This window comes from Serinus canaria, chromosome 14 (genome assembly GCF_022539315.1).
Source record: "Serinus canaria isolate serCan28SL12 chromosome 14, serCan2020, whole genome shotgun sequence".
Taxonomy (NCBI): Eukaryota; Metazoa; Chordata; class Aves; order Passeriformes; family Fringillidae; genus Serinus; species Serinus canaria.
The window spans coordinates 15,599,358-15,620,681 of NC_066328.1; the positions used below are offsets into that span (position 1 = coordinate 15,599,358).

The window sequence follows — 21,324 nt, forward strand, 5'->3', positions numbered from 1 at the left end:
GGCTCTAGAGTCAATATTCACCTCAGCCCCGGGCCGTGACTCTTTTGGGCTCTAAAGCCAACATTCATCTCAGCCCCATCCCTTCCCTTCCCGCGCCTTCATGAGGGGAGCAGGCGACGCGCTCCGCTAGGGGGCGCTCGCGACAGGGGGGGCGGGGTCGTCGCGCCCACGTGATCCCGTGTCACTCGCGGCGCCGGGTCACGTGCGGCGTGGTGGACGCGCTGCATCTGCGCATGCTCGCGCGGCCCGTGCGGCGTCGGCCGGGAAACCCCTCGGCTCAGCGCTGAGGGCAGGGGCGGCCGCGGGAGCCGCCATCGGGGCCGCGCGGGGCCGAACCGGGCCGAGCCGAACCGAGCGGGACCGAGCGCGGCCCATCTTGACGCGAGCGGGCCGGCGCCGGGCCGAGCGGGCCCGAGCCAGAACCCCAGCCGAGCGGGGCCGGGCAGAGCCGAGCGGGGCCGAGTCCTAGTCGAGCCCAAACCAAGCGAGGCCGAGCCCGAGCCCGAACCGAGCGGGGTCCGGCCCGGGTCGAGCGGGGCCGAGAGCAGGAGCCGGGCGGGCGCGCCGCGCTCGCCGAGGGCCGCGGTCGTTGCGGGGCGGGGGCCGCGGGCTCGCCACGATGGAGACCTGAGGCCTGCCCAGCCCCAAGCCCTGAGGCCGCGGCCCGGCCATGGCGCAGCGCCGCGGGCTCTGAGCGCCGCTCGCCGCCCCAGCGCCGCCGCCCCGGCCCCTGCGGGCCCTGCCCGACCCCCGCGGCCCCGCCGCGCCAGAGCGGGCGCCGCCCGCGCCCCGCCATGTCGTGCGTGCATTACAAGTTCTCCTCCAAGCTCAACTATGACACGGTCACCTTCGACGGGCTGCACATCTCCCTGAGCGACCTCAAGCGCCAGATCATGGGCCGGGAGAAGCTGAAGGCGGCCGACTGCGACCTGCAGATTACCAACGCGCAGACCAAAGAAGGTGCGTGGGGTTCGGGGGCAGCGGTGATGGAGCGGTGGCTGCTCTGGGCTCGGAGCTGTTCCTTTGTAGCTGCTGCTCTCACAGCACCGTCCGAGCAGTTCTACGTGCCGAGCGGTGCTGGAAAAGTTTGGGTTTCCTGGAGTTGTAGGTAAAATTGGGGAGGTGGGGGCAGGGTGGGTGACCATTACAAACCTGCCAGCTTTCTTTGAAATCTGGCAGAGAAATGTGAAGGTTATCACAAGGAGTATAGCGCATGGCTAATTTGAATGAGGAAAGAAAAGTGTGTTTGATGACTGAATTTTGTCGTCAATTTCTCTTTGCCCCCCCTTCATTGGAAGGTGCTCTCCTGCTTTTTTTTTACCGCCTTTCATTGAAAGCAAGTGCCCCTTGCAGTAAGCAAAAATTAGAAGCAACAATTTCTATCGAGTGTATTACTGAGTTACAATTTCTGCAGACCTTTAAAGCCTCTCGCACAATCAGTGTTCTGTGTAGCAAAATTACTCTGGGGAATTCCTGTTAATGTAAGTTTTCCAAACAAAAGACACCGTAGTTGCTGAGCATCATTTCACATTTCATCATTCTTGTCTAATGCTTTTTTTGTTTTTTTCCTCTCTTCCTGGTTTGCTGTATCAGGGCAGTCCTGAAGTTTTATGGCAGAATATTTACAGAGAATATATGTAAGAAATGTTCTTCGGGAAGTCATAAAGTCTCTTAAATCTAATAAATAGTACTTGATTCTGCGGTGTGAATATGGGCTTGTGTTACTATGTTTGGTAATCTGCCATCCTGATAAGTTTGAGTGTGATTAAAGACTTTAGAGTGTGACTTTTCAGAAATAAAAAGAATTGTATTTTCATTCCTGCAACGTTAAACCTTTTTCCTTCCACCCCCCCCCCCCGCCCCGTGGTTCTGTGTCTCAGTAGTTTTTTTTCTTTAAAAGTTGTAAGAGAGAAAAGAAGCTTGTAAATGTCCCATCATAAAGTATTACTGCAGCATCCGTGGTACCAGATTTACCAGGGTGTTGCTTTGTTTTCATATGTAACCAGAGTCCAGGGAAGAAAAAGGGTTTGCCTCGCTAGAAGCTGGTGTTGCCTCAAGGTGAAGTTAAAAAAGTATTGTCCTGGGTCCTCTAGGCAGGTTGTGTTGCACTTTAATCTCTGCAAAATGAGTATCAAACTCTGAATATATAACTATGTAAAATACATTATTTTAAATTCTGTATTAGTGATATGGATGCTTATTGAAGCTTTCCTAAAGGTGTTTTCCATGTGAAAAGGCAAAAATCCCTTTGTGGTTTGCAGAGCATAGCTAGAGAATGTATTTCTAAAATCTGTGTCTGTCAAATCTTTGGTTCATATGAATAAATGTAAATCTCAGTTTTTATTAACCAGATATAGATGCTTAAATTAAGATTTAAAATTAAAATAACTAGACTGGGATATTCTCCCTAAGTGGGATGCTAGGAATTCTTATGTGTGGACATAAGTATTGGGTTTTTATAACTTTGTCTATTCAGGAGTCCTGATATGTTAAAATGATCTTTGGACAGAACAAAGTGAGCCATGAGTGGAGATGCGGTGTGTATTCAGATTGATCCATGATCCTGGAAGCTTTTATAGTTCTGGAGCTGTTACTTTTCCTGATGGAAAGCTAGTAATAGGAGAACTGTTCATATAGGCCACAAGTACACAGGATTTTAAATATCAGTGGGGGAAAAAGGATCTGATGGACTGTGTAAGATTCTGGGAATGCAGAGTGAGTGGGTAGAACCTGTGTTATGTAGGGGGTTCCTATTCCTTACCTGCTATCAAGGCATGTTCTCTAAAGCCTGTGCTCGAGATTGGTGCTTTTAACTTGCCTCCATTTAATTGGATCTGGATTTTTTTTACTTGTCTTCTATAACAGGTGTTCCTAGAATATTGTGGAAGAGCTGCAGGCTCTACAACTGAGGTTTCTTGAGTGCTCTTTCCTTTGCTGTGACGTTCTGAAACAGAACACTTGGGAAATGTGCCATACAAAGAAAATAAACCCAAAAGTTTGCTCTGAGCTGGTGTGGGATGGCTGAATGGTTTTGAGGCAGAATAGTGCTCTGGCACTTCAGCCCCGCGCTGACACCACACCAGAGCCCAGAGGGCCTTAAAGCAGGGGCAGGTGGTGTAATGCGATTAATGATTGGGAGTTGGGTGGATTTGATGGACTCATCCCTTCAGAGCAGGGCAGGGGCTCTTGTGGGGCACAGTGCTGTGGAAACAGTGCTGTGGAGATTCCCTGGGCTCTTTGACCTCCTGAGCCAGCTTGTTCCAGATCAGGGATTCCTGCTCTAGGGGAAGCAGAAAATCCAACACGAGTGGCCCCATCTGTTACTCTGGAAGTTTCAAGGCTGCTTTTGTAGCCAGCTGCAGCAGTGGCTTGTCCCAAAGTGAGCAAGTGGTGGTAATGAGAACAGAGTTAAATCCTGTCTAGAGAGAAAAGGTGTTCCAGGGAATTCCCTGTGTTCTGCTGGGGACAGCCTGGCATTGCAGCTCTTACCTGTACATCCTCCCCCCAGCAGCTGCTTAGCAAGGCTTTTTCCTGCCCTGGCACACCTCGCCTTGCTTTCCAAGGACTTCTGGTGAGTTCTGTACTCCACCTTAGTGAAAAACCTCTCAGAGTGCTCCGAGCTGCTTGGGCAATGCTGGCAGGTGAAACAGTGGATGAAAGCAGGCCAGAAAATAACTTGTGAACTTTTGTCAATAACTTATTTATAGCATACATAAACACAAATTATTAAGACTAGCAGAAATTCTTATAATAGATGAATTAAAAAGTGGGGGTTTTAAATTGCTCATTCAATGTGAAGCAGCATAAACTTGCCAGCAAATCTGAGCTCTTTGCACTTAGCTGTAAAAAGGTTGTGGACACTAATGCAGTAGTTGATGTCAGATTTCTGTGTCAGTGTGAGGCAGCAGTCAGCTGACTAACTAACTACTTTGCCTCCATTCATGCCTTGAAATACTTCTTTATCTGGACTCTTTCAAGCTACTGTTTTCTCATAGGATAAACAGCAAGTTTTAGACTTGTGTCTCTTCTGCTCTAAGCTTTAATATCCAGGTGTTTCTTTGTTTTTATAAGCATTTTGGGTTAGTTGGTTACTTTTAATCACAGCTCAGATTGAGAAATTCCAGTAGCCGCTTCCCAGCCATCACTGGTGGTAAAACAAGTTTGTGCCAAATGGGAGTGGGAATGAACAATGCCCCTGCCTCCAGCTTGGAGCGTTTCTGTTGGAGCTCTGCTTGGACACATGTGAGCAGTAGCTGCGTGAAGTTGGCCTCACTGCTCACTTGAGGTGTGCAGTCATGGAGAGACAGTGGCAGGCACAAGTAGAAACAGCTGCTCTAGGCTTCTAGAACTGCAGCTGGCACCATCTTCCAGGTGTTTGTCTCGGCCTCAGCACTGCTTGAGCTCCTTCTCCCTCAGAAAGTCCCGATGTGGCCTCTTTGACAGGTGGCTTTGTGAGGAGCAGAGCTCCAGGGCTTGTGTCAGGATGCGGCTTCTGTAAGAGCTGCTTTCTGTCACTGCTAGTCCTTTCACTCACAGTTTTAAACTGCTCTGCAGTCCAGAGGAGTATCGTTTGATTCCCTGGGGGGACGATCAGGAATTAGTTTCAGCTAAATGATTTCTCAGTTTTCTGAAGAAATGTTCTGTTAGTTGAAAATAGAAGTAAAACTTTAATTTCATGGTTGAAATGATGTCTTCTGCTAGGTATGTTTTGGTCTAAGGGAGGTTCCTGCCTGTATAATATACTGAAAAATTGAGCATAAATTGTGAGATACTCCTATTTTGTGTGTGATCACTGAGCAAACTCATCCTGACAAAGCTTGACTAGATACATAACAGCACTGGGTTTCAGACCAGTGCTCTGATTCAGTCTGCAAAGGTAAGGGATTGGAATAACTAACACTGCAGGCACATCACAGGGAAGGACTTCTCATGGTGCTGTGCAATATTTAGTCATATACAGCCTGTGTAAGTTCCGTATAAAAACCATTCTTAGAGAGAGGGCTTTGCATTTTAAGTTTATTCAGAGTGTGTCTGAGAATTGGATTTTTGTTTGGGCCTTATGTAAAAGGTCAGGGGGCTTTTCTTCTTTTCAGACAACCAGCACAGTACAGGCCCAGGCAGAGCAGGGATGGCTCCAGGCACATGCTGTTTTCCAAAGGCTTTTCAAGACTTCAGAAGTCATTTTGTTTGAGTCTCTCTTCCCTACAGAGAGTGAGTGGAAAGAACTTGTGTCCCTTCGGCTAATTCAGACTGGATCGTGAGCTTAAGGGAGGAGCTACCACTTCAGTTAGAGCCACTTCTGTCCTACTTGTGAAAGCAGGCTCAGAAACCCCCAAGTTTTGGTGCTCCAAACTCCAGTGCTGTCATTTTCAGTTGCATTTCTCTGTCAGGCCCTGAGCAGCTGCCCAGCCTGGTTATGGATGGTGCAGCTCCAAGCACAGAGCTGGTGCCTCTGCTGTCTGTCAGGCCTGAGCAGGGCAGCAGAAGGGAGTCGGGTGTACTTAACAAGCTGAAAGCATGTTAAGAGAGCTGCAGAGTTTCCCTGCTTTAGCTGGTGCCTGGTTTGTTCAGGACAAGTACTCACAGACTTTACAATCTGTTTTATGCAGGTGAGGCTCGGCTTTGGTTTGTTTTTCTTCAGAGATCTCTTGGTTTCATAGCCAAACAGAAGCAAAACCAGCTTAAAACAGATCAGGGAAAAACCTACTGCATTATCAGACTTTGCTTTAGTGTAATTTGAAACCATTTTGCTCCTGGCATTCAAATTAACTTTAGAAACTGAAAATGATTTTACTGCTTGTGCTTGTAATCAAACCTGAAGATTCCTTAACAGGTGCTGCTGGTGTGTTGAGAGGATGAAAGCTTGATGTTATGTATAAAATTTTGCATTTAGATGTGTAAAGGGATTTTCACATTTTAGATGTGTAAAGTGCTCTGTAATTCCATATTAAATACATTCTTACAAATTGACTAATGGTTTTTCTGTATTGATGTTGTTTCTAGAATACACTGATGATAGTGCTCTGATTCCCAAGAACTCATCGGTGATTGTGAGGAGAATCCCCATTGGAGGAGTTAAAGCTACCAGCAAAACATACGTTATGTAAGTACAGCAAGCATTCTCTTGTTTGGGAGGGGTCAGTGTGCCCACCTTGTTATTGACAGCACTTGCAGAGGCACTGGGGTTGTAACTTGCTTGTTAAAACTGCTGCTGGTGTTTGTTGTCATGGGGTAGCTTTCAGTGTGTCTGTCCCAAAGGAGACTTAGATTTTGGTGTTCAGACACCAGCAGTGGTAACTTTGGGGATGATTCTATTGAGCTTGGTTTGGAGTTTATTTTTTCTGAGATTCAGATTTTCTGAGATTCCTTTTCCTCTTCATGGGGAGATTCCTTATAATATGTATCTGCCTTTTTAACAAAGACAAGAACACAGTTACGAACTTAGCATTTGTTCACGTCTCAAAAGAGTTTGATTCTGGGTGTTGGACTGTCACCTGCATTTGGGGGAGGTGGGGCAGGATATGACAGGTATTTTTCGGCCTCAGACATGGTGGGGTTGTATAGTAGTCGTAGAGGAAAGACCAAGGGTTGCCAGCTGGTGAACCATGCAAACAAGGAGTTTCATTCCTAAGCGATTCCTGTGCGTTTCCTAAACACACAGTATCTGTTTGAGGCAAGAGAAAAAGAATCATACCCTAAAGGGTACTGGCTTTTGTGCAAGTACCATGAGTAAACAGTTAATCCTGTCCAAAGTCAAATCTCAGAAGCAGTTTAGCACCTTACCAAATGTACTGGGTACCTTTCTGAGTCTATCTGTACCCGAGCTGGGATCTGTGCTTTGTGTTTTAGTTCTGTATTTCTGAGGTTTACACCTGATTCTCTGTCCTCAGTATTGATTAAAATCGCAGATAGTCAAATGCAGTCCTGACTCCAGGATTATGGCTGCATTGGTGTTTTCATACAGTCCAGATCTATAATAGCTACATCAGCTCTCTTGGAATGGGCATGTTTTTCAAACTTAAAGCCATGCCTCTTCGCCACCAGCAGGAGATATTATTAGCTTGTGGTTTTGCCATGCCTTTCTACTGTTGGTTCTCAGGAAAGTACCCTGAGGAGTTACAGTGTGTCTTGAACAAACAATACAGCAACATCCTGGTACCCATGAACCATTTGCAAGCAAAAAACCCTGAAAGGATGTGGCTCTGCATGTAACCTTGGGGCATGTTACTGCGGGAGTTGGTGCGGTGCTTCCCAGCTCTCCCTCAGCATTCTGCCCCCACAGCTTTGTGCCTGTAAACACAGCCTTGCTTTGGGGCTCATTTCAGCTGAGTGCTGTCCTGCCAGTGCACCTCGCCTGGTGCTGTAAAGCCCTGCAGAGAATCAAAGTTGGCATCAAAGATTCTGTCACTGCTGCTGTGGGGGGTTCAGCAAAGAACAGCACTGCTGTGGTAGAGTTGACAATTAACCAGGCAGATGAGCCTTCTGTTCCCCAGCTGGAAACGCTGCAGAAACCACTGGTAGGGTGGTTCATGTTTGGGTATGGGGAATGTCTGCTGGAATGGTGAGAGGCCTTCAGAAAGGCATGACTCACCTTTCAGTAAATTGCTGAAGCAACTATTGTGTGGTAATCCAAAGTATTTCCGTGTACCTCCTCACCTTCAGGAGGTATAATTGGGAGCCTGGGGGTGTTCAGCAGTGGCAGGAAGCTGAGCCTCTCCATTGGCATGTGAATTCCCCAGCAGCCTTTGCATTGCTTTTGCTCATGGGACTTTGGATGATGCGTGGATTGTTTGTTAGCTCTCTCAGTGGCTGCATGTGTGGTTCATGATGAGGAGCATGCAGGTCCATACCACCAAGTATGTGGAATCTCTGCAAGTTTTCAAATGTAATACATATTTCCTAAAATATTGTAACATATTCAAGATTATCTTATAGCAAATTCTGGTAATTAAGACCTTTTTTTTTGTCACAGGACTCCTAAATCGCACAAAATCCTAGAAACTACTTTCAGGTGACATTTCTACTACTACTTTTAGTCAATATAGCATATGTAACATGTTTAATATTTTGGCACTTTGATGGCTAAATATAGTAGATCTCTGAACACAGTGCTTGGGCTTCCACAAAGAAACACTGTTCGAGCACTGTTCAGTGCTGCTGACACTGTTATGTTGCCCCTTTGTCACGTTACTCTGTTTTTCACTTGAGCAAACTTGCTCTTGTAGATTATCACTGTTCTTTCACAGAAACTGAAGCCCTGTACCTGGTACCTGTGTGCCTTACCAGGGATGTACCTGTTGGCCAAAGCTGCCCCATGCTTTGGTGGTTGATTATTTGAGAACACAGAATTCTAGTACAGACTTCATGGATTTGATACTTAGTGAGCAGAGACAAAATGTCTCGTGACTTCCTCTTGCACTGTTGTGTTCTAGATCTGTAAGTCTTGTGTAATTTGTGACAATGTAGAAATGTGATTTTGGGGAGTTTTTTAGTTTCACCAAATGTACCAAGAGAGAACAGTTTATGTTACAAATAAATGTCTATGTTCACTAGAGTATTGGAGCATAATGTGATGTTCAGGTTCTGGAGTCTTTGTGTCGGGTACAAGTGATTTGTTTTAAATTCTGATCACCTTTATTTCTTCTTCTAGAAGTCGAAGTGAGCCAGTGAGTGGAACATCAAAAGCAGTATGTAAAAACACAATCTCACACTTTTTTTCCTACACACTGCACTTAGTTCTAAACAATGCAGCCTTTTATTAATTTGCCAGACGTTAACTTAACATATTTTCCAGTAAAACCTAGTATATGTTGTAAATACATTGTATTTGATTCAGCGTAGTAAAAACTGGGTAATGCCATCATTTGCAGAGTTCTAATGTGAATATTGGTATTTGTGCCTAGTAATGCATTGTATTTCATATTGAATATGCCAGAATCTCTCCTGTATGACTCTGTGTTGTACAGATAATGTATGATCGTTTCCAGATCCTGTAGGCTTGAGGTTTGCACACTGAACATGGTGCCATGTTCTACATCTGTCTGTCTATAGCTAGTGATATGTATGTTTGTATAGGTTGTTGTGTGCTTTTTGTTTCTTGCAATAAAAACTGTTTGGAGTGTATTTTTTGCCATTTTCACATTGTATCACTTAGCTTTTGTTTTTAAATACCTTTTTTTTGCCTAATGGTTTTTGAAACTGTTGTCAAAAACCACTGAGAAATCATTATTGTGAAACTTGGTGCTGTTCCTTACTTTTGACTTGGGGGTTCAAACAAATACCAAACCCAGCATATCCCAGATGTTTTCAGGACAGTTCTGTGCAGCTAAATGATTCTTTCTTATGTCCTTAAATATTTGGGTATTTGTTCCTGAAACTGTGTAATTGAAGTGATACTGTTTGGGCCCTCCTGAGTACAGAAATGTCTTTATAGCCTGACGTGAATTTCAATATCGCTGCTACACTGAGTGGTATTCTAAAGTTCTGCATTTGATCTCTCCCCTTTATCTGGTAAAGCAGTTTAGTTCAACAGTTTGTCTGCAGTGACAATATGTAACACAAATTTTGGCACCAGGTTAGAGCCTGGGGCATTTGGGAGTGAAGTCCTTGTCACTTTTCTTAACTTCTGCCTGCAGCACATTTTTGGGTCTGGGTGACTCCAGGGCTGGCTGCTGCTGTAATTCCCAAAGGTTAAGCCTTTCTTTAGTATACCACCACTTGGAATTCACATTTGGAAAAGGGGCAGCATTTTCCTTCAGGTTTGCAAACACTTATGCTGCTGCTAACGTATAATACCACACGGAAACTCGTGCCTGGTGATGGGCTAGATCTTGGTGTGCCACTTGGGTCAGTACTGTGTGCAACTGTGCTTTTCCAATAGTCCTTAGAGTATCAAAGTACTATTTGGTGGGGTTTATTTTTTATCTTTATTTTAAGTATAACTGCTTCTCCTTTACTAGACTGGTGTGAGGCATTACACTAACCCTGGATCATTGGTTCTGATCACTTGATCAGCTATTAAGATAACTTAATCTAGAAATTCCTGAACTCTGGGGCTGTGTTCTGGGAAGAATGCAGCCTCTGGTTCCCGTGGAAACAATCAACTTCAAATTGCAAACTTACTTTGTGTAGGTCTAAAACCACTAAATGTAACATCCATAATTCTGTTGCTGATTGATTGCAATTCCTTTTGGAGATGAATGCCTCTCATTGTGAGTTGGAGTTAGTTGCACTGGCCCAGTGACCCTAGTAGTTAATGTAATGCATTTATGTAAACCACGTTTATAGTATTTGATCTAATTCAGATGGGTTTTTATTTCTTGAAAACAATTCTTTTTCTTTTTGTTTACTAGCATGTGTATAAGCACAAACCACATGTTCATAAATAAAGTTAACATTCTTTTAGCCTCGTGTGTTCCCTGGCATGTCTGTATTACATTGCTCAGTAGCATCTTACCATAAGCTAACGTAGATGTGTCAAAAAGAAAAAAGGAGAAATCCCAGAGTGGGAGGGAAAACAGTGTGAGTGAGAACTAACAGCAGGAAAGGAAAAGCAAAGCCATTCCCTGGTGTGCTCTGATTGTCCCTGGTCTGGGAGGGTGGAAGCCTTGCATCCCTCTGTACAGGCCCTCTCTCCCTGGAAAAGCCCTTCAGCCTCAGCAGCTTTGGGGGCTAGAAACACAAAGAGCTTATTCTTAAAGTTAATTCAGGTCTTGGTGTGGGGGGATTGTTGGCCTTTTTTTTTTTTTTTTTAACACAAATATTTCTGCATGTATTTCAGAGCAGAAGCTGGGTCTTGTGCAGTTGGAGTAAATCACTAGGAATCTTGTCAGTTATTGATGGAGAGTAAAGCTGCAAAGTTAAAATCAGTTTTCTTTATTTAATGGATGCGCAAAAGCTTCTTCTTTTTAGCACTTTTTCATTGCCATACTGTTGTGCCAGCTGCCATCCCAGCCTTGGCCCAGCCAAAGCCAGGGCCTGGGGCCTTTCTGCTGTAGGGTCGGCGTCTGGGGCTCCTTGGAGGCTGCGGAAGGGCCGAGCTCTGCTCACAGCTCCAGGGGTGAGCACCAGGGGCACAGCTGGAGCCTCCCTGGCTGACCTTCTGGGTAGCCAAGCCTGGCTTTGGGGAAAGCCCTGTCATTTCAGTGGAGCTCTCCAGCAGTGAGATTTGCCTTTTCCTCCTCTTCTCTGTCCTCTTGCCCACTTGGCTTCCTGTTAGTTTCTCTTCAGTCTGCTGCAGGACACGGGAGTTAAAACACCAGCTGTTGAGTTTAGGGTTTGGGGCTTGCTTTTTCTGGGTTGTGTTTTGGTTTTTTTTACAATACTTCTGCAGGGTAGGGTTGCCTGCATATTCATGGAGATGTTGTTTCTACTTGACCTTTTTGAGGGACTGCCAGGAAATACTTCAGTAGAAATCTAAAAGGAAAAAAATTGGAAAAAAATCTAGGATGGTTGAAGGATGGCTATGGGCAAATGCACTGATGAGTACGTAACTATCTATTTGCTGCTTCTGGTAACTGTTCAGTATCAATCACCTCCTTTAAGAAATTAGACTGTTGTCTGCAGGGTGTATAATAGCAGCTTCCTGAAAAAATACAGGGAAGAATTAATAGTTTATGAACTGTTTGTGTTTCAGTTCCTGGTCAATACTAGACCATTTAATGCTAGAGCTTTCCTAATTTCTTGTTTGTTTCTGAAAAGCACAAAATTATAGCTGTGCTTGCCCTGAGAGAACACTGGTCTGCTTTTTCATGTGTTAAAGACTGGCATATGGAGCATGAAGCTTCAAAATGCTTGTGCAGACCTCCTTTTGAACAGACTTAGGTACAAAGCACTCTGGAAGGAAGGAGAGGTGAATCCTGTGGTACAACATGCAGTGGAATGAAGGTCTTTTTTTCTAGATCTCTGTGTTCCTCTTCAAAGGAAGAGGACTTTAGTTTCAAGGCATCAAGAGCTCTTTAGTCAGTAGTGCAGGAATGCTGTTTGTGCTTTCCTGAAAACACAGAACAGGAACAACTTAGTGGTGTGAGGAATCATCTTGTGCATGGAAATACTTTTTCCCAGTCTGCTAAAACTGTTCTCTCGAATTCTCGGTTATGTTAGATAGTAAAGGACAAGACCTTTTTAAAGGAAAGGTTTTAATCTCATTGCTGACCTGTTTAGGGACTTCTTGGAGAGCTGTACAGTTCACATTGTGAAATTCTATTCTGTGTTTTTGAGCAATTTAGATGCAATAAGCAGTGATTCAAGTGTCTTTCGGTACTGTCGTGCTGGCTCAGGTGCTGCTCATGGCATAATAAAATTCAATGTATTGCAGAAGGACCTAGATCTAGTTAACCTTTTTTACTTGTGGCAAAACAGCTCTTCAGCTATAGTTGTCTGGCTTCTAGCCTGAGGATGTCATTCCTGAGAGCTGTTCCATAGGCAGCTGGGTGGAGAAAAATGGAGACAAAAATTCCAGGCTTGTGCTCTAAATCCATGTTTTTATCATCAAGAGTATGCTTTGCACTTTCCTTTGTTCATTTAGCTGGGCTGCTATTAAAGATCAGGTTTGGTCTGAATGCTAGGAATCATCTAAATTTTCATTGATTTGGGTGGTAGGGCCTATGGTTTAATAACATACAAGAAATCACTTTTTCAATTTTTATAGTCTACTCTGTCATTACAAGCACCTTTATTTAAATGATTTTAGCAGTTGGTTTTTCTCCAAAAGTGGCATGTTGTAACTGCTGTTCTAGATTGGCTTTTATTTGGGTTTATGTGGGTACTGACAGGAGGGGCAGAGTGTGTGTTTTGGGGCTGCTGGGGATGGCCTTCATTCTGACAGGCAGATGTGGGTTCTCAGAATCATCACTGTGTGCATATAGAAATGATGAGACATTCACTGATTCATTTGCAAACTACACTAATACTGTCTTACCTGGAGTGATACTTCTTCCTCAATTAAACTTAAATATTTTTTTAAGTCCTTTTTAGCTGAAAATTGACAGCTTCCCATTACCCTTTTGAAAGAGGTCCCTCTCTGAGATATTCTGAGCAATAAGTAGATCTCCAGTGGGGTTGGTTATTTTAAGTTCTTCTCATAAGCACGTAGATACTCTTAAGCCATCATAGATTTGGACTTTGTTTTGCATAAATACAAATTACACTGGGTTGGGATTTCCTTTGGGTGACACTCAGGGGGATGTAGTGCAGGCATTCAGACTATAGTAGAGGTTAACTATTGTTGTGTTTTGATTGTAGAACTTGAATATGTGTTTAATTTTTTGTGAACAGATTGATGACTCTTCTGCATCTATTTCTCTGGCCCAGCTTACTAAGGTATATATATATATATATATTCTTGTCAAATACTTAAAAAGTGTTTGCTTCCTATTTCTAAATTGATACTGTCATCTATAGGTGAATAACTGTTGTAATTGAAAGCCCCCTTTAATTTTTATTAACTTAAAGTATTTTAACTTTAAAATGTGTGTATATTTTGATACTATCCTGTAAAGAGTAGTTCCCAGTTTGGGAAGATAGAAGGGGAGTACCTTATCAGCCTCAGCATAATGTTGCAGTATTACTCATCCTCAAGACACAAAGAAGAAGCCCTTCAGAAGCTGTTTTACCGTTTTTCATACGTTTCATTAATTTTGCGTTGGAAACTAACCCAGTTTGTACAGAAGAATTTAATTGGCTGTAAGTTACGGACATTCCAGGGGGGTGTGACCAGCCACAGGAGAAGCGGTTCTGTACCATGGACAATTGCATGGCTATTTTTGAATCCCTAGTCATAGTTACAGACCCATTCTCTGAATGCTGCACAATTCCATAAATTGTGGGATCTATACAGTGGACAACCCGATCTAATTTGTTTGAACGCAGACTGTGTAAATTGTGTAAATGTACCTCATTGTTTATAGGAATATACCAATGTGTATGTGTGGCATCTGAGCAGCTGTGACCTTTTTGAAACTGTTGTAATGCCATGTTTTGCTCGGGAACTGCTTGCATTTTTGCTCACCAATGTGTAATTTGTCTGGGAAAGCACTAGTGACTGCACTGTGTGGACAGCCGAGTGCTCAACCACCAGTCCCTAAAGCTACAGGCAGTAGAGTAGGCAGGGCCTGAGGCAGAGCAGCTAGTGTTTTGTCATCAAGATAAAGGCTGGAGTTCATTTCTAATAAAAAGAAATCTCTTCCCACTGGTAACTTGTCCCCTCTTCACTACAGAAATTAAATTGTATACATTTGGCCAAAAAAAACCCCATTATATACAAATATCTCTAGTCTGGAAGGTAGCCACCCAAAGAATTGGTCCCCATTAGTGCTGTCCCTAAATGTGTCCTCGGGTCTATAACCTCATGAAGTTTTACTCTGAAGTGTGCAAAGCTGTCCAAGGGGTGGGGGTACACATTTCAGCTTTTGAGGATATTTAAGTAGTTCAGAAAAATGCAGGAAGATGACACCAAGTGGCTCAGCACTGTTACTCCCTCTAATGGCTCTAGTGCAGCCCGGCTCAGCACGGAAGTAATGTGTTAACAGTTCTCTGGTGATTATTACTATGTATGAAATGCCATATTTGAATTTTGGTCTATTCCTACTAATGTTTTGTGGCTTTTGGATGTGTTTTGTAAACCGTTTGGGTTCAAACAAATTAGTCAAGTATTATCTGTAAAGCTTTCTGTAACTGTTAATGGAAATGATTTCATAGTTGGCGATCTGGATTCTGTTACTGTGGAGAAACTGTGTATATGAAACAACCATTTAATAAAATGTTGAAACTAGTTGGTTGCTTTTGTGAATGAATGCATACAAAACCAAACCATGAGTGCTTGAGCTGAGTGATAGGTGCTTGAAGGCCCAAGTCATTTACAGTCACTCCCTTAGACCCTGCTTGTATCTGGACTAGTGTGTAATAAAAACATTTGAACAAATATGACTTAATAATCAGCTGACTTCAGTAACTTGAAGGTCTAGTTGTGCAGAAGGTTTATATTACAATTTGTGTGTTAAAAGGACATAGTCAACTGGAAAAAAAAACTGAGATAGTCTTCACCGTAGTTAAATGAATTCACAGGAGGGGGAGCGTGCACTGTCTGCAGCTCCTGCTGGGCAAATCTCTGCTGAAAAGAATTTTGCTAAGGGATTGTAAAATCTTTTAGTCCTTTTAATACTTGTGTGTCTGAAGCTGAGTTTCAGCAAACAAACCTAACTGCCCCACCTCTGCAGTTCTGTGTCCTTTTAATACTACAAAATGTAAATAATGCTGCTTGTATCCATCTTAATTCCTTGTCCAGTGGAGAGCTTCTCCTGAATATAGTCTGGAGCTTAAAAACCAGCGTAAAAATACTGGATATTGTTGTTTATCTACACATAGCTTCAGTCATCTGAAGGAAATTGGATTGGTTACACAAGTCTTGCTGTAAGGTACAAACAGAGCCTAAGGTTTGAGTGCCCAAGAGTGCTCTTTTCTAGTAGGTTCTCAGGCACATAAACATCATGTCATGGCATAAGGACTCCCCAGACCATCTTCAGCACAAATCTGTTTGATATAAGCAGCTGCTCTCATGCAAGCTCAGCTAGTGTAGTGCTGCTCTTTACAGGATTGGATGAGTGGTGTTGTCTTGGGCTGCGTGGGCTTAAATGTGTTTCTAATGTGTGTGTCAAATAATTACCTGTTGCACAGACTGCCAATCTGGCTGAAGCCAATGCTTCCGAGGAGGATAAAATAAAAGCTATGATGACACAGTCTGGCCATGAATATGATCCAGTCAAGTAAGTGTTGCTAACATGAAACTTGTTCTTTGAAGTTGATGTAAAAATTGTAGAGATGGTTTGCTTTATACAAGAGAGACACATGAATCTCTTTTCCTTTTTTTTCCCCAAAAACTTGCAGTTACATGAAGAAACCTGTGGGGCCACCTCCACCCTCCTACACCTGTTTTCGCTGTGGCAAACCTGGGCACTACATAAAGAACTGTCCAACAAATGGGGTAAGACTTGGGGGGGGTGCTCAGTCTTTAATTTTTATCTGAAGAGTTACATAACAAACATGAATATTCACAGTAAGAATTGTGTCTTTTGGTGTGAAACACAGAGGTTACATGGCAGTGTTGCAAAACACTTTGGATTTAAGAAAAACCTGGAATTGTAAAATTTTCTTTTTGCTAGGTCAGAGACACTAAATATTCCCATAGATCTTTTCTGTGAACCCCTGTGCTTGATTTATCTCAAAACAAGTTTCTCCAAGCCCTGAGTCCAGCTCCCTCTGAATTGCCCTTTGGAGGAGGAGCCAGTTTGAGGGATTTCACCCTTAAGGAACCTGTAGTTAAGCCAAAGAATGTCAGTGAGTTCAAAACATTGTTCCAGCCTCTGGAACACCCTGGCTGCATTCATTTAGGGAAAAGTGTATTTTAGTCCAACAACCCTTACCCTAGGTAAGAGGAGAGGGTTAAAGGTGTTTGTGCTTAAAATAGTCACTGAAATATCATTTTCAGTGTGGTTCTTGAGATACCTCTCCCTTTCTTAACAGGACAAAAATTTTGAGTCTGTTCCCAGAATTAAAAAAAGCACAGGAATTCCAAGAAGTTTTATGATGGAGGTGAAGGACCCCAACACAAAGGGTGCCATGCTGACCAACACTGGGAAATATGCAATTCCAACCATAGATGCGTAAGTATGGGATTGGTTGGACTGATCCCAAAAGGGAATGGGAGAAACCAGGTGGACATGCACGAGTGGTGGTTCAGCCACATTGGCCAGTACCTGGAGTTGTGGGGGGAAGCATTGGCACTGGATCTCAGCTTTCAAGTCCATGCTGCTGCCGAACATTAAAGTGTGGGTCCTGCTGCTCACACCCCTGGGAGCTGGTTAAACGTGGGGTGTGCTGAGACTATTTCTGCAGAACATTCCAGCAGCATTTGTAATTGGGGTTGTTCTCTCTGGGAGCTCCTTTTGATTCTAGTTTGTCTTTCAAAGGTTTCATGTAAAATGGAATAAAGCAGCTGTTGGACTGTGACTCCTTCCCTCAGATGTGAAGCAGGCTTAAGTTTTCCTGTTACTATAAACTAGGAAAACACTTGTGTGTGCTGAGCACAGTGGCTGTTCTAAAATACTCTTGGTAGCCCTTCTGGCTTTCTCAGCTGGATGTCCTTTTTTGGAAGCTGTAACTCAGAATTCTTTCAGTTGGAAAATGTCATTACTGGGAGACCAGCTTTATCCTGAGCCTCCAATTTACATTTAGCCTCTGGCAAAGGAGAGCTTGGATTCATGTCACCTGATATGAGCTGTCAAATGTTTTTCTAGTCTGAACTGATTTCTCAGTTGATCCAATGAGCTGGATAGTTCTGCAGGAGAATTCTTCCCTCCCTCTTCTTGTGTTAGGGCTATGGAAAAGTAGTATAAACTAAACAGCTGTGTTTAGGAAGGGCAGTGGAGGGGGAGAAGAATACCACATATTATCTTTTTTTGATAAAATTCAAAGCTTGGAAGAGTTTTCCCTTTAACTTCTTTCTTTTGCTTTCCCCACTCTACTTTCAGGGAAGCTTATGCTATAGGAAAGAAGGAGAAGCCTCCCTTCCTACCTGAGGAGCCATCCTCCTCCTCAGAAGAAGATGATCCTATTCCAGATGAGCTGTTGTGTCTCATTTGTAAGGATATAATGACAGATGCGGTTGTTATTCCCTGCTGTGGAAACAGTTACTGTGATGAATGTAAGTGTTACTGCCAAATTTGTTAATTCCAGACATCAAATTTGATCTTCTGAGAGCAGAAATAGGAGATAAGGAAATTGCTATGTTAGTTCTGTTGAATACTTCAGCATGTCGTGAGCAGGGAAAGACTCTTCTTGTGTAGAAAGGTAGAAAGGCAGAAAGCTTTTTTCCCTCCTTAAGTTTCTAGTTAAATCCTCTTTACCTGCAGAAGAGGATGAGGGGAGTGCATATTAGTGCAGGTGGTTACAGTATTAGATAAAGAATGCATTCATTTTGTCCACAGCCCTTTCCCTCACACGGAATTATGTCTCCAACTTTGAGCACTTACTGCGGACTACAAAGAACTGATATTGAGGCATTTCATCCACGTGCTTCCCTAGAGCTGGTTAAAGCCTTCAGAAATCAAGCCTCATGGTTTTTTGAAATGGGTTTTTTTCATTAATGTGGAATGACTTGTTGCTGCACTAGAGTGGAAAAAAGACCAATTGAGCTGCCACATGCCAGTCTGCTCTGCATCTTTACATATTAGCCCAGTGAAATATTGACCCTCTGCTGTATGCTAGAAATTGTTGTAGAATTTCAAAATGGTTTGAGTTGGCCTTCCACTTGCTCCAAGCCCCATCCAGACTGGTCTTGAACACTTCCAGGGATGCCACAGCTTCTCCGGGCAACCTGTTCCTCTGCCAGTTTTTTCCACTATAGAACATGAACAGCTTCATGCTTTCCATTTAAGATCATATTTCACCATTAATCATATGCTTGTTTTTGTAATTAATGAGAACCAAAAAAGTTTACTTAGTTTGCCTATAAACTACTTAAATACTCTAATTATTCTCAGGTATTAGAACAGCACTGCTGGAGTCTGAGGAACACACATGCCCAACCTGCCATCAGACAGATGTTTCTCCTGATGCTTTAATTGCCAACAAGTTTCTGCGCCAGGTAATGTTGTAACTTTAGCCTGAACTCTTTGTTAGAAAAATCTATTTGTAAAGAGTTGAAAGGGATGAAAATATTAATTTAGATCTCCTTAAGCAAGGCTGAACTCAACAAAGCTAAGTTTACTTTTCAAGTACATTATCTGTTTTTACAGAAGCCTACTGCTTATTAGAGACAATGGCAAATTCAGGACATACTTGTGTTTAATGGGATGTTCTCACTTTCAAATTGGGTGTAAACAGCAAAGTACTTTTAATGCAGACGCTCTGAGGTACCAGTCATTCATACCAGAGTTCCATGGGATGTGTTAATAGCTGTGTGTTAGTTGGTTTAGGATTAATAGTGCTTACAGGAACACACAGTGATTTTCCTGTAGAAATGCTTTTGTTCATATGTCTACTGAAGTTTATTATCACCTTTTCAAATATGTTTCCCTACCTCTAGGCTGTCAACAACTTTAAAAATGAAACCGGTTACACAAAAAGGCTCCGTAAGATTCAGCAGCAGCAGCAACAGCAGCAGCAGCAGCAGCTGCCGCCTCCGCCACCACCGCCGCCACCCCTGATGCGGCAGACGATCACGCGCACCCTGCAGCCGCTGATGCGGCCGGCCATGGCCCGGCAGCAGGACCCGCTCATGATCCCGCTGGCCTCGCTGGCCTCCCGCTCCGCCCTCTCCTCCCTGGGCCCCGGGCCGTCCATGGCAGCTGGGCTGCCGGTCAATCCGTCTTCTGTGGTTGTCTCCGATCTCCCTCCAGCAGTGTCCCTCTCTCTCCGTGGGGAAAAGCCAGATGGACCTTTTCGGTAAGGAGATCTGGAGAGCAACAGCAATACAAAAGAAATCAAAATGCTTAGGTTAGATTTTTTTTGAGCTTTGCAGCTAGCACCCTACTTATCGTTCGTGACAGCTGCAGGGCATTGTGGAAGTTGTGGTTCTCTTTTTACTTGGAATGAGGACACTTCAGCAAGTAGAACGTGTACCTCACGCAGGAATTTTCTTGGCAGTATTTCTGTTTGGTTCCCTTACCAGTCTTTCAGCGCAGGTTTGCCCTGAAGGAGGGACTGGTTTTGATTTGAAGTGGCCAGCCATTCCTAGAGCAGCCATTTTTTTCCATCAGACCTTAGTGTCTCATTAATTTCTCTTTACTACTGAGGAAATAATATTTTCATGTAAAAATCTGTTACTAGTGTTTAGTTACATTCTTTAATCCTGCTGCCTTGGATGCGCAGAACCAGTGTGTCCAGAGGGCTGCCAGGCTCAGCTGTGCCATCAGTACAAGGATCACGATTCAAAAGAGCACAGAAACACTTTCAAATAGAATTTCAGTTCTTGCATCTTCCAAAGCTGAGGTTCAGTGCACAGATTATATGGATTCTCATCCTTTCAAGTGCTGCTTAATCAAATATTTTTCCAGAGAGCTTCCTCTCTAAATGCCAATATCCAAACAGACTCCTCAAGCAGTGCTTCCTCTGGAGCCTGCCAACTTCACAGGTGTAAATCTGGTGAAGATTATTTTTAAATATTCTTTTTATTTAGTGAAACTAGTCTTTTCTCACCTTGGATGTTATATTTAAAAATATGTATTATATTTCACTTCAAAGCAGTATTTCAATAATAAAAATGTGTTGTTTTTGTAGTGATGCCGATGCTGTTTTGCCTCCTGCTCTGATGACTGCTGCTGAGCTTTCCAAATCTTCCCCTTTGTCAATCAGCAGTTTGTTGGAAGAGAAGGTAAATTTTATTTCAACACATACAATGATTCTTATGTTCTAGTAGAGCTTGTTTTGTGACTGTTTGCATTTATTCCCAAGGGCTATCAGGTTCCTGTACTGAGACAGCCAGCGATACCAAGTCTTCTGGGCCCTCAAGGACAATCAATACCTACAACTGGTAAGAAACTAGAACTTTAGAGTTTCATCAAAAAAGTTGTCTTCACATAAACTTACTGGGATTTTTTTTTTCCTGTCCCCGCTGCAAAAGGTCATCCAATGAGAGCTGGTGCACTTCGCAGGCCAGGCTGGGAGCTGTAAGTATTCAACAGAAATTGAATGTATTACTACTTGTAACTGGTTGTAAATTAATCTGTAAAACATCACGTAAAAAACAGCTGATTTATAATGAAATAATAGTTGTGGAGAATTCAAGTGGTAATTAATTTTCAAGTGGCTTCATTTAAATTAACTTTAACAAAGGGAACCTGTGCTTACAGTAAGATTATTGAAAAATAAAACTCCAGTACATAATTGAAAAGAAGATTCTGAATAATGAACACTTTTTGGGAAGCCTAAATTACATATAAAAATTAAATGTAATTAAAAGATCAAATGGAAAAGCACCCTTTTGATTGCTGACTGAATAGGGCTGAAAAAATTGATTTCCCAGTAGAAATCATCCTCCAACATTCTTTCTTTAACAACTTAGTTGATACTGATTGAGCAAATTATTGAAAAATTAGAGGCTGTTATTTTTATGACAGTTTTGTATTTCTGCAGCTTAGTCATCTCAAAGTGCCAAGCTGCTTTTTCTCATTAGAGAGAGGAGCCTGTTTATCTGTTATCGCAACATCAAATTAATCCTTCATTCATAACAGATTTGTTACAGCCAGGCTGTAAGGGTCATTGTTTTTATAAAGTCTGAAAGATAAATCAAAACAAAATCCAGCATCCGTCCCCCAGAGTATCTAATAT

The 21,324-nt window shown here is 43.0% G+C and overlaps 1 protein-coding gene across 5 annotated transcripts in view; it reads left to right on the forward strand.

The window, feature by feature from the left end:
* Window positions 1–239: 239 nt before the first annotated feature.
* Window positions 240–21,324, forward strand: part of RBBP6 (RB binding protein 6, ubiquitin ligase) — a 28,202-nt gene continuing 7,117 nt past the window's right edge. For 2 of the 5 annotated variants that reach the window (XM_018915738.3, XM_009091741.4), the window contains exons 1-14: window positions 240–960; window positions 6,004–6,103; window positions 7,973–8,011; window positions 8,651–8,687; window positions 13,276–13,320; window positions 15,673–15,761; window positions 15,883–15,979; window positions 16,519–16,658; window positions 17,526–17,698; window positions 18,537–18,640; window positions 19,082–19,440; window positions 20,275–20,368; window positions 20,449–20,527; window positions 20,618–20,663. In XM_018915738.3, coding sequence (XP_018771283.3) covers window positions 795–960; window positions 6,004–6,103; window positions 7,973–8,011; window positions 8,651–8,687; window positions 13,276–13,320; window positions 15,673–15,761; window positions 15,883–15,979; window positions 16,519–16,658; window positions 17,526–17,698; window positions 18,537–18,640; window positions 19,082–19,440; window positions 20,275–20,368; window positions 20,449–20,527; window positions 20,618–20,663 — 1,568 coding nt within the window. In that variant the 5' untranslated portion in view covers window positions 240–794. The remainder of the gene's footprint in view (window positions 961–6,003; window positions 6,104–7,972; window positions 8,012–8,650; window positions 8,688–13,275; window positions 13,321–15,672; window positions 15,762–15,882; window positions 15,980–16,518; window positions 16,659–17,525; window positions 17,699–18,536; window positions 18,641–19,081; window positions 19,441–20,274; window positions 20,369–20,448; window positions 20,528–20,617; window positions 20,664–21,324) is intronic. The other 3 variants (XM_009091740.4, XM_018915745.3, XM_050980329.1) reach the window with 2 other exon arrangements.